Here is an 11,968-nt window from a genome sequence, read left to right as displayed (position 1 = left end):
ATCCTTCTGTCTCGCTCCTCCGTCTTTCTGGCTTTCTTTCCCTTTTTCTTCTTTTTGATTTTCATCCTTCCTTTTTCACTCTTTTTTCCATCTCTTGTTCGTTAAAATATTTTTGTCTTTTTATCTTTATTATTTGCTTCTCCTTATTTTCCTCTTCCTCTTTTCCCTCTTACCTTTCCCCTTTTGACTTTTGATTTTTTTATTCTTATCCATTAACCCCTTCCTCTTCCTCTTCCTCTTCCTTTTCCTCTTCATTTTCCATTTCATCTTCCTTTTCGTATTATGTTTCCTTTTCCTTTTCCTTTTCCTTTTCCTTTTCCTTTTCCTTTTCCTTTTCCTTTTCCTCTCTTACTTTTCCTTTTTCCCTTTTCCTTTTAATTTTTCTTTTCCTTTTCCTTATCCTTTTATCCTTTTCCTTTTCCCCTTTTCCTTTCCCTTTTCCCTTTCAGGACCTGGGACAGCTCCGGCCCCGCCCCTGGCCGCCGGTGGGCGTGGCCCGTGCGTGCATGGGCGTGGCCCGTGCGTGCATGGGCGTGGTCCGTGCGTCACTGGGCGTGTCCCTCTCCGCGCTATAACCGCGCATGCGCGGCCGCCCCCTCACAGCCGCTCCAACATGGCGGCGGTGCGGGCGCTGCGCGGGGCCGTGAACGGCGCCGGGCCCGGCGGGCCCCGCGAGCAGGCGGCGGCGCTGACCCGCGATTTCCTGTCCCAGCCGCGCCTCAGTGAGTGCCGCCCGCGCGGGGGGGACCGGGGGGCTGCGGGGAGAAGACACCGGGCTGGCTCGGGGGCCGCAGCCTCGCGCCCGGGCAGGCCGCAGCCCCGGGATCGCTCACCCCTCAGAACAGTCTGGGCTCGGGCTGTAATTAATCACCCTAATTAACCCCGGTAGCGGGGGAATTGGGCAGCCCAGCCCGCTGTGACACGGCCCGTCCCGTGTCATTCCCGGAAAGCTGGGATTTGTACCGGGAACGGGAAATGCTGGGCGTGGGATGGAGTCTGTTCCTGAGCGCTGAATTGAGAAATCGGGTGAAAAAGGGGAAATGCGGGGCTTTGCTCAAATCCCTTTATGGCAGCGCAGTGGGGAGAAATCGGGGTCTGTGCGGGTGTTTTCTCTGGCAGCAATTACATCAAATGGCCTCGCCTGTGCCCTAAATAGCACCAGGACCTGCAAGGTGCTGCCCAGCAGCTGCTGGGTCGTGGATCCTTGGGAAATATCTGTCAGGTTTGGAAACCAAATCCGTCATTGCAACTCCAGGTCTTTACTGTGGGGCAGAGGCTTCTGTCAGGGTTGGAGCCAGGGTGACTCCAGAGTTTTTCATGTCGATTCTGGCTTTTCCCTGAACTGGCATCGAGCTGGGGATGGAAAATGTTCTAGGTTGCTTTTGGTTTGTTGTGGAGCTGGTTGAGAGGCTGAATGAGGAAGGAGGGCTCATGAGACAGTCATGGGATGGAATGCCTCATTCAGGGTCAGGTTTTCCATGTGAAATGCCTCATTCAGGGTCAGGTTTTCCATTCCTCATTATCCCAATCCCATTGCCTATTATCCTGTTCCCATTCTCTATCTCCTGGCTCCATTCACTGTTCCCAATCCCAGTTGCCATTCCCCATATCTCAGTTCCCATATCCCGGTCCCCAGTCCCCCTCTCCCAGTCCCCAGTCCCTTTCCCGGTTTCTGATCTGCAAACCCTCTGGCTCAGAGCCGGTTCCTCCCCCTGGATAATCCTGGGAGCTCTCCCTGCTCGAGGCACAGGGCTGGGATAGGAGTAAAGAGGGGCCAGGGCTCGGTCTCTGTGTGTTCAGGAGGATTTGAGGGGTAAAACAGAGGAAGGAGTTTAAGCCTGGCTCTGCTGAGCTGGCTCAGTTTGGTTCTGGCTCTCCAGACCGGGTTTTGCTGCAGTTTCAGGGCTCTGTGGCAGTGCAGACCCCTGTGGAGCTGCCAGGCCTGGGCTGCCCCGGTGCTGCTGCTGGGATTTGTGATCTGGCTGGGCTCTGCATGGCCCCACTCTCCCATTTCCCCTCCTGGGCACCAGGGAGGAGCAGCCCCAGCCGCTCCTCGTGACCCTGAGGGAGCTCTGACTCAGGATTTCCTCCAGCTGCCGGTCAAGTGATGCCTTTTCCCTGGGCTGACAGCAAAATCCTCCCTGGGATCACAGAAACACGGGATTGGTTTGGGCTGGAAGGGCCTTAAAGGCCACCCAGTGCCACCCCTGCCGTGGGGACACCTTGTGCTGTCCCAGGCTGCTCCGAGCCCCCTCCAGCCTGAGCAGGGAGCTCCTGTCATGGAAAACACCGGCATCACGTCAGTGTCACCTCCAGGGCACAGGAAAAATGCTGGACCCCCAATCCTGTCCCTAATCCTCCTTGTGGAGTTCCTAAAAACCAGAAATCAGGCCCCAAATCCGAGCCTGGTGAGAGGAATGAAATGGAAAAATGGGATGTGTGGGATATTCCTGACTCCTGCCTTGTGTTCTTTCCAGCTTACAAAACCGTGTCGGGTGTGAACGGGCCCCTGGTTATCCTGGACCAGGTTAAGGTAAATTCTCAGCTGCTCATGAAGTTTTTGGCAGGAGGGTTTGCAGGAAAAGCTGGGAAAGGGAGAATCCAGACTGCTGGGAAATTCCCCAGAGCCATTTTGATCCATTCCTGGGATAAATGGGAATGTGCAAATTCCTCTAAGGCTGGAGGAGAGGGAGACTTATTGGGGAAGGAAACAGAGTTTGAGTTTCACCAAACCCCTGGAGCTCTGGTTAAATTCCAAGCTGTAAAGAACCTGTTTGCTTTGTTCCTGACCTTTCTGTTTCCACATCAGTGCTCTGGAAAAGGGAGCTGTGGACACTCCTGGCTTCTTATCAGGCTGCTCTTAAGGGCAAAAGTGCTGCAGATTTTCCTTCTTGTCAGAGGCTGCACTGGGGCTTTCTGCCACTATTTAGAACTCAGAGTTTTTAGAACTAATTCTGGCAGCTCCAACAGTGCAAATATTGTTTATTCCTACTAAAAACAGCTTGAACCTGGGAGATTTTATACCCTGGGAAGGAGTTTGGTTCCCCTGGTAAAATTATTCTTAAAAACTGAATTGTTTCCAGGTTTGGAGTGGGTGATTTTTGTTTTGTGGCTGGAGTTTAATGCCTTCCCTCTCCTCAGTTCCCCAGGTACGCCGAGATCGTGCACCTGACCCTGCCTGATGGCACCAGGAGGAGTGGGCAGGTGCTGGAAGTCAGTGGCTCCAAAGCTGTGGTTCAGGTAGGAGCAGGGAGCTCTTTTTCCATCATTTATTAATCAGGATGAGCCCTGAAACAAATCAAACCTGTCTGGAGTGAAACAAATCACCTGCTTATTCCAAGTGCATCAATAATTGTAGGAGATTTCTGACAGTGCACAGTGACATTTTCATTTCCATCCCCTCTGGATTTATTTCTATCCCACTGGATTCCTTTGCTGCTGGATTGAAGGAATCCTGTGGAATTTTCAGGATTGGATTCCAGATCAGCCCTGTGCTAAGTGGGTGCTGATATTTCTCCTAAAAAGCTGCTTCTTGTTCACATTAGTTTTGTCTGAAGAACTTGGGGGAGAAACACTTGAGGTGAAAGGAATTGCCCCAGGTTTGGTGGTTGTTGCTGAATTAAAAAATTTAAAAAGTGACAAATTCTTTTCAAAGCAGGGTTTTGTGGTGTTTTCTACCAGCTCTTGAAGCCCTTTCCAGAGCAGCTCCTCCTTTGTGCCCTGGGGCTGCAGATGAAGCAGGATTCAGGAGTTACTTTGGGAAGCACAAAACTTCTGTCCTGTGGTTTATTTTTATTTTCCCTGCTGCATTTGCAGGTGTTTGAGGGCACTTCAGGGATTGATGCCAAGAAAACCTCCTGCGAGTTCACCGGGGACATCCTGCGAACCCCGGTCTCGGAGGACATGCTTGGTGAGGATTTGGGAGTGAGGAATGAACAGATTGACCCAAAATGATCTGGTTTTCACAGTAATTCTCATTTTTATTGTTGTTTCCTATAGGCAGAGTGTTCAATGGGTCAGGAAAACCCATAGACAGAGGCCCCATTGTCTTGGCTGAGGATTTCCTGGACATTATGGGTTTGTTCTTGATCCTTTTCTGAGGGGAGGCAAAGTCAAACCTGGTGTGTTTCAGCTTTCTGAATTTATATATTTGGTTTAGAACACAAGATGGAACTTGGGATGAGTTTAATCTCATTTCTGAGTGTGTGTGGCATCAAATTCTGAATTACCCAAGTGCAGGCAGATGAGGGAGCAGAATTTTTTTCTGTGATGTTTGGAAGCTGCTCTTTATTACTTGCAGACTTAATTCTTCAACACCTAAAGGTGAAATGCTGACAACCTGGCAGGGTTTTAACTCCTCCCTACCACTGCCATGAACATTTAACACCAGAGTCTGGGGCTCTGAAAGGCTCAGGTGTGACCAGGTGCAGCTACAGATTTGTGGGTGTCACAGTGGGGTTTGTACCCGTTTATCAGGGGTGTTTGATAAAGCTCCCAGCGTGTCCAGGGGGTAACTGTGTGTTCTCTCCAAAAATCCCACAGGCCAGCCAATCAACCCCCAGTGTCGGATCTATCCAGAGGAAATGATCCAGACTGGGATTTCGGCCATAGATGGCATGAACAGTATTGCCAGGGGCCAGAAAATCCCCATTTTCTCAGCTGCTGGGTTGCCCCACAACGAGGTGAGGCCTCAGAGCTGCTCTTAAACCTGGTGGGACCCAAAACTAAACATCATTCTGGGCTGTGGAGCAGCATCAAATGCAAACCCTGGGATATTTCTTGCCTAGATTGCAGCTCAGATCTGTCGCCAGGCTGGCTTGGTGAAGAAATCCAAAGATGTGATGGATTACAGCGAGGAGAACTTTGCCATTGTCTTTGCTGCCATGGGGGTGAGCCCACAGCGCTGGGGGAAAGTGGGGCTGGAGGGATCAGTGGGATTCTGCGAGGGGCTGAAGTCTGAGCAGGTCTTGTGTGTGTGGAATCAGAGAATGGGTGAAAATCCCAAAGGCTGGAAGTGCTGGAGTCTGCCTCTGGGACAGGCTGCCCAGAGAAGCTGTGGCTGTGAAGTGTCCGAGGTTGGACGAGGCTTGGAGCACCCTGGGGTGGTGGGAGGTCCCTGCCCGTGGCACTGGAGAGGTTTTTGGGGTCCCAAAGCATTCCATGGCTCCAGCAAAGCCTGGTCAGGATAAAGGATCTCAGACTTGATCTCCAGCCTGGAATTGCAGACGTTGCTCACTCTGGGAGTGTAGAGGAGCCTGATGGATGGAGATCTCTGCTGTGGCTTATTAATGAGCTCATCAGCCCTTAATTGGGTGTGGAATATGCCAAGTTAAACCCAGCACTGTGCTTCAGGTGAACATGGAAACCGCTCGCTTCTTCAAGTCCGACTTTGAGGAGAACGGCTCCATGGACAACGTGTGCCTGTTCCTGAACCTGGCCAACGACCCCACGTGAGTGGCCACTCCCTGAGGGGGGAAAGCTGGGAGGAACAAACCGGCTGTGGGGGATGGAGCCTCGCTGCTGGCCTGCAGGTGCCACTGGCCAGGGGGCTCTGTGGCAGCAGGGCTGCAGGAGGTGGCAGCAGGGCTGCAGGAGGTGGTGTGGGGCTGGAGATGGGGCTGGTGGAGCTGCAGGAGGTGGTGTGGGGCTGGAGATGGGGCTGGTGGAGCTGCAGGAGGTGGTGTGGGGCTGGAGATGGGGCTGCAGGAGGTGGTGTGGGGCTGGAGATGGGGCTGCAGGAGGTGGTGTGGGGCTGGAGATGGGGCTGCAGGAGGTGGTGTGGGGCTGCAGGAGGTGGTGTGGGGCTGCAGGAGGTGGTGTGGGGCTGGTGCAGCTCCAGGTGGAATGGAGAGTAGGATGGTTAAAAGCTCCTCCCCACAGACAAGGTTTTTCACGTGTTCTTCACTTTTACCCATGATACGGCAACCTGGATTCATTTCTGGGTGCAGCTCATTAGCCAGACTAATTTCTAGTATAAAACTAGATGAAATCAAGAGATGAATTTGGTCTCTCTGGTATTTATGGATGATGTGAAGTCTCTAAATGATGAAATACGGACATCTGACCCTAAAAGTTACCTCCTTTTTTGGAAGCCCTTTCCATTGATGTTTTTGTAGTCTTTAAAATTCAAGATGAGTTGGTGAATGTAAATGTGAAAGAGCAACCAGGTGGTGTGGGGGCTGGTGCAGCCGCAGTGGGGCTGGTGCAGCCGCAGTGGGGCTGGTGCAGCCGCAGTGGGGCTGGTGCAGCCGCAGTGGGGCTGNGTGGGGCTGGTGCAGCCGCAGTGGGGCTGGTGCAGCCGCAGTGGGGCTGGTGCAGCCGCAGTGGGGCTGCAGCAGGTGGTGCCTGGAAGCTCCATGCAGCTGCCAGGTGTCGCTGATGCAGCCTCGTGGTGCAGCATCGAGCCGGGGCCGGTGCAGCATCGAGCCGGGGCCGGTGCAGCACCGAGCCGGGGCCGGTGCAGCTGCAGCCGCAGTGGGGCTGCAGCAGGTGGTGCCTGGAAGCTCCATGCAGCTGCCAGGTGTCACTGATGCAGCCTCGTGTTGCAGCATCGAACGCATCATCACGCCCCGCCTGGCCCTGACCACGGCAGAGTTCCTGGCCTACCAGTGTGAGAAACACGTGCTGGTCATCCTGACAGACATGAGCTCCTACGCCGAGGCTCTCAGAGAGGTGGGTGCTCATTAAGGTGTTAATTAATGCGTTTATTGACAGGCTGGGTGTTGGCAGGAAGGGGTGGTGTGAAGTGAGGAGCGAAGCTGCTGCTCAAGCTGTTGGAATTAATATTCATATTAATATTCATTGAGATGGTTGGGAACAGACAGTGAGGATTTCAGTTAAAACTGTTGGAATTAGTGTTCATTGGGATGGTTGGGAACAGCCAGTGAGGATTTCAGTTAAAGCTGTTGGAATTAATGTTCACTGGAATGGTTGGGAACAGCCAGTGAGGATTTTAGTTGATCCTTGATTGGCTGGGATTTATTTCCCTGCTGGCAGTTCCACCCCTGGAAGTGCCCAAGGCCTGGTTGGACGAGGCTTGGAGCAACCTGGGACAGTGAGAGGTGTCCCTGCCCTGGTGGGGTGGGACTGGATGATATTTAAGTTTCCTTCCAACCCAGAGCAGCCCATAATTCGTGAATCAGCAGTTTGATACCCTCACTGAGGATTGGCCTTGTCCTGTCCCTGACAAACACCGTGTCAGGATTGTCACATTGTGGATTGGCTGCACTGACAAACACCTCAGGGGGGTTTGTGTGGCTGCACTTGGCGGTGCTTGGTGCACCAAACCCGGGCACACAGCAGCTCCCTGCGCTGGGTCTGACCCCTTGGCAATGTTTTTGTGGCTGCCCCAGGTGTCAGCAGCTCGGGAGGAGGTGCCTGGGCGCCGAGGCTTCCCTGGCTACATGTACACTGACCTGGCCACCATCTACGAGCGCGCCGGGCGCGTGGAGGGCAGGAACGGCTCCATCACCCAGATCCCCATCCTCACCATGCCCAACGACGGTGAGTCACGGCCAGGGGCTCTTGAGAAGGCTGCCTTTGGGGCACACAGCCACACACAGGAGTCCTGTGGCCTTTGGGTTTCCTTATTAGTCCAAATTTTGGCTGCATCGTGATAAAAATGTTTTGTCCTCTGAGGCCTCAGGCTTGGTGCACTGATCCAAGAGCACTTGGGATTTGTGGAGGGAATAATTGCTGAAGTCACCTGGCAACAAAAAGCAGCAGCTCAGTGCTAAAATGGATATAAAAGGGCTGAAAATTTTCAAAACACTTTTGTGTTTTTTTCCCCCACAGATATTACTCATCCCATCCCTGACTTGACTGGATACATCACTGAGGGACAGATCTACGTGGACAGGCAGCTGCACAACAGGCAGGTGTGTGCTGCTCACAAGGTGCTTGGGATTATCCCGAGTTTTTAAGGATTCCTGTTAATTCCTGGGTGTTTTTCCCCCAGATTTACCCCCCCATCAATGTCCTGCCTTCCCTGTCCCGGCTGATGAAGTCGGCCATCGGCGAGGGGATGACCAGGAAGGACCACGCCGATGTGTCCAACCAGCTGGTGGGTAAAAACCCCTCTGCCAACGGGGGCTGCTTCCCAAAACACCTTTGGCTGCCCAGATGGAAAGGCCAGGATCACTTGGGATCCAGAACATTCCTGCTTTTAATGCCTTCACTGAGTGTTGAGTGAGAGGTTTTGAGTTTGAGCAGGAATTGTGGATGATTAGAGAGGAGGGAGCAGCTGAGCTGGGGGTGTTCACCTGGAGAAGGATCCAGGGAGAGCTCAGAGCCCCTTGCAGAGCCTGAAGGGACTCCAGGAGAGCTGGAGAGGGACTGGGGACAAGGGATGGAGGGACAGGACACAGGGAATGGCTCCCAGTGCCAGAGGGCAGGGCTGGATGGGATATTGGGAAGGAATTCCCAATGACTGAAGGGTGAGGAAGAGCTGAGCTGGAATTCCCAGGGAATCCGTGGCTGCTCCATCCCTGGCAGTGCCCAAGGCTGGCTTGGGATAACCTGGGCCAGTGGGAGGTGTCCCTGCAGTGCCAGGGGTGGGATGAGGTGATGTTTGGGGGCCCTGTCAGCCATTCCACGATCCCTGTTCCCCTCCCAGTACGCCTGCTACGCCATCGGCAAGGACGTGCAGGCCATGAAGGCCGTGGTGGGCGAGGAAGCGCTGACCTCGGACGATCTCCTGTACCTGGAGTTCCTGCAGAAGTTTGAGAAGAACTTCATTGCTCAGGGTAAGGATTCCAGCAGCTGCCAGCGGGGCAGGACTCATCCCAGCAGCATTCCCTGCCATTCCCACACCCCGCTGTGCCTGTCCCCGCAGGGCCCTACGAGAACCGCACCGTGTTCGAGACCCTGGACATCGGCTGGCAGCTCCTCAGGATCTTCCCCAAGGAGATGCTCAAGAGGATCCCCCAGAGCACGCTGGCCGAGTTCTACCCTCGGGATGCCAAGCACTAGCCCGGCTCCCCGTGCCCCTGCTCCGTGAGACGCTGCTTTGGTTTCCTTTTCCATGTGTTGGTGTTCCCCTGTCGCCCTCCCAGCTCCAACCAGCAGCAGGTGACACTGGTGGCCGTGTTCCCACTGAGAGCAGTTTGGAAAATATCCCTTCTCCCAAAGCCTGGATCTCCAGGAGGATGTTTAGGCCAGCTCTAAAAATGTGCAATAGCCACCGCGAGGTTTTGGGCTGTGAAATGAGTGTTTTGTGGGGTTTTCAAAGCTGAGCGTGACCAGAAATTGCAAATCTTCACTTTCAAAAAACGTGAGAGAGGAAATGTCATTTGCAAGACGACATTCCTTGGTGAAAAATGCAGGTTTTTAACCAGGGCTGCACATTCTGAAAGGTTTGTGGGAGCTGAGGACCGGGGGAGGTGACACTGGGGACTCCCCCATCAGCAAAGGTGAAAAAGTCCTTATCCCTTCAGAGGACAAAGGCCAGTGAGGACTTTTCCTGAAAGTAGCAGGATCAAGCTGAATTTTTGAGGTTTGCAGAGTAAATTTCCTCCTTCACCCTCTTCTGGTTGAATTCTGGAGATGCCAAACAGAGCCAGCAGCTCAGTGTGAGCTCCGAGGTGTCACCACAGCTGTTGGTCAGGGGATGCTGCTGCTGAGGGGGATCCTGAGAGGTGAAAACCAACCCAAAGCCTGGCCCAGGTGTGCTGCTGTGAGCTCAGCTTTTAAACCATGGTCTGGTTTAAACAAGGCAACAGGAAAATAATAAAATTAGTAAAAAAAGGCAGCTTTTCATGTGAGAAAGGATGTTTGAAACCTGCTCGAGGTGTGCTGGGCCCGTGCCGTGGCTGGAGCTGTTGTGGTTTGCACTCCAGGCACAGATTTGCCTCAGCCCTGAGCTCAGCATTCCCAAACTCTGCAATCTTGGCTGGGCAATTCCGTGTTGTTCCTTTTCCAACGGGTTCAGCCGAGGCTCTGGGCCTGCTGCTGCTGCTGGCACAATTCCATGCTTTTTCCAGGCTTTCCTGTAGTCTGAGCTCTGGTCTGGCTCACCAGAGCATGTTGCACCTCCCTGCACGCCTTCAGGCCCGTCTGGGAAGGTGCTAACATGACTGGAATGTGCTAATTCCAGCTTTCCCTGACGTCTCCCGTGTGCAGTTCTCTGGTTTGTTCCGTGTTCTCTGTGGCTGCGACGTTGTTCCAGTGCATTCCACCCAAAGCTGTGCCCAGTCTCTTTTTCCTGAGCTCAGGATGGGAGGGCGGAAGCCTTGGCATGAAAATACTTTAATGTAGAGAATCTCTAAATAAATTAAATATGGAAGGTGTTGAACGAAGTTGAGTGGTTGTGGGGGTGAAAAACCACTCTGGCTGTGCAGCAGGGTGTTCCTGTCCCCAGGGAGCCTGGGAATGGGAATGGAGCAATTCCAGTGTGGATGAAGGGTCACTGGAGCCACCCCCCATTGTCCCTGGAGCTGGTGGCTGAGGAGGAGGAGGGTCTGACCTTCAGCCCGGGCCTGAGCAGTCACGGGGAAAGGCTTTGCAGGAATGTGCAGGGAATGTGATCCCTCTGTCCTCACACCCCTCCCTCTCCACGGGCTGGGGGAGGCTTGGAAACCTTAAACTCCGGGGAAATGAGCTTTGGGCCCCGGTTTGGTTGGGATTTTTGGGTAGGAGCAGGGTGGGGGTCAGTCAGTGACCCCAGCCCCCTCCCCGGGGCATCACTGTCACCCCTGGGCAGGGTCCAGGGCTGGGGTGGGGACAGCCCGAGACTGGCACAGGGAAATGGAAAATGGGAATGGCAAACCAGGAATGACAAACCTGGGAATGAGCACACCAAACTGGGAATGGATTAACCCAGGAATGAATGGGCAAACCCAACCAGGAATGACAAACCTGGGAATGACCAAAACCAGGAGTGAGCAAACCAAACCTGGGAACGGCAAACCCAGGACTCAACAAGCCAAAGGCAGGAATGGCAAACCCAGCTTTGGGGGTCTGTGCTGGCCCTGGGGCTCAGCCCAGCGTTTCCCCCCGGGCTCCTCGGTGCTGTGGGGTGAACAAAGGGGTCGGGGCTGTCCCTGTGTCCCCTGGCAGGGCTCCTGTGACAGCTCCTGGCAGGGTCCCGGTGCCTGTCCCGCCCGGGGACAGCAGGTACCGGCTCGAAGGGCCGTGCTGCTCTCCCAGCTGCCGCCGACGGCCTTTTCCAAGCCGGCTGCTTTTTTAATTCAGATTTTTTTATCCCATAATGAGTAACGAGCAGCGCCCGGGGGCTCAGCCCCTCGCCAAGGGATGGCAGCCGGTCCCTGCCACGGGCACACGCCAGCTGTCCCCTCGCTGCGAGGGGAGGGGACAGCGCCGGCCGGGTCCCTCCCTGCCCTGGTGGCAGATGCGAGGCAGGGCCGGCACCAGGCTGCTGGGCAGAGCTGCCGGGGCTCATTTGCACATCAAAAAGGGCTTTTTTGCACCCCAAACCCGGCCCTGCGAGCGCGGGGAGGCTCCGTTCAGTTCTGTCCCAGGCGCGGAGGAGGGTTTGGGTTTGGGTTTGGGTTTGGGTTTGGGTTGGGGGCTGGGGCTGGGGCTGGGGCTGGCCCTGCCCCACACACAGCCAGACACGCGTGCGGTGCCAGCGGGGCGTTTAAAGGAGATGCAAATCGGCTTTTCTCCGGCTGGGGGCTGATTTGCATGCTCTCATTAATCCAACGATCCGCGCCGCTCCTGCGGCAGCTGGAGCCGAGCAGCGACCGCCTGGATGCTCCAGCCGGGCTCCTTCTCCTGTTTGCCCCCCAAAACCTGAGCCAGCGGTGCCCCCCAGGAGGTTCCGGAGCCACCCTGGTGATGCTGCACCGGCCCCCGAGCGAGCTCGGGCTGTCAGCACAGAATGATCTCCCCTGGGATTATCCGGCCTTGCTGCTCCTTCCCGCTCGTGTCTCCTGCAGGAGACGGGGTTCCAGCTTTCCTGGTGCTCTCCTGGCATCCAACTTCCATCCTGGTGCTCTCCCAGCATCCA

The 11,968-nt window shown here is 54.7% G+C and overlaps 1 protein-coding gene across 1 annotated transcript; it reads left to right on the top strand.

The window, feature by feature from the left end:
- The first annotated feature begins 598 nt into the window (after positions 1-598).
- ATP6V1B2 (ATPase H+ transporting V1 subunit B2) lies at positions 599-10,292 on the top strand. Its single transcript, XM_015648949.3, has 14 exons — positions 599-722; positions 2,478-2,533; positions 3,142-3,240; positions 3,817-3,910; positions 4,000-4,077; positions 4,543-4,682; positions 4,788-4,889; positions 5,353-5,450; positions 6,549-6,672; positions 7,353-7,503; positions 7,795-7,877; positions 7,958-8,062; positions 8,615-8,744; positions 8,834-10,292. The coding sequence occupies exons 1-14, from the start codon at positions 614-616 to the stop codon at positions 8,968-8,970; spliced, it is 1,506 nt and encodes a 501-aa protein (XP_015504435.1). The 5' UTR covers positions 599-613; the 3' UTR covers positions 8,971-10,292.
- The last annotated feature ends 1,676 nt before the right edge of the window (positions 10,293-11,968 follow it).

This window comes from Parus major, chromosome 22 (assembly GCF_001522545.3).
Source record: "Parus major isolate Abel chromosome 22, Parus_major1.1, whole genome shotgun sequence".
NCBI lineage: Eukaryota > Metazoa > Chordata > Aves > Passeriformes > Paridae > Parus > Parus major.
The sequence above is the reverse complement of the archived record's forward strand: the minus strand, read 5'-3'. Positions and strand labels throughout refer to the sequence as shown.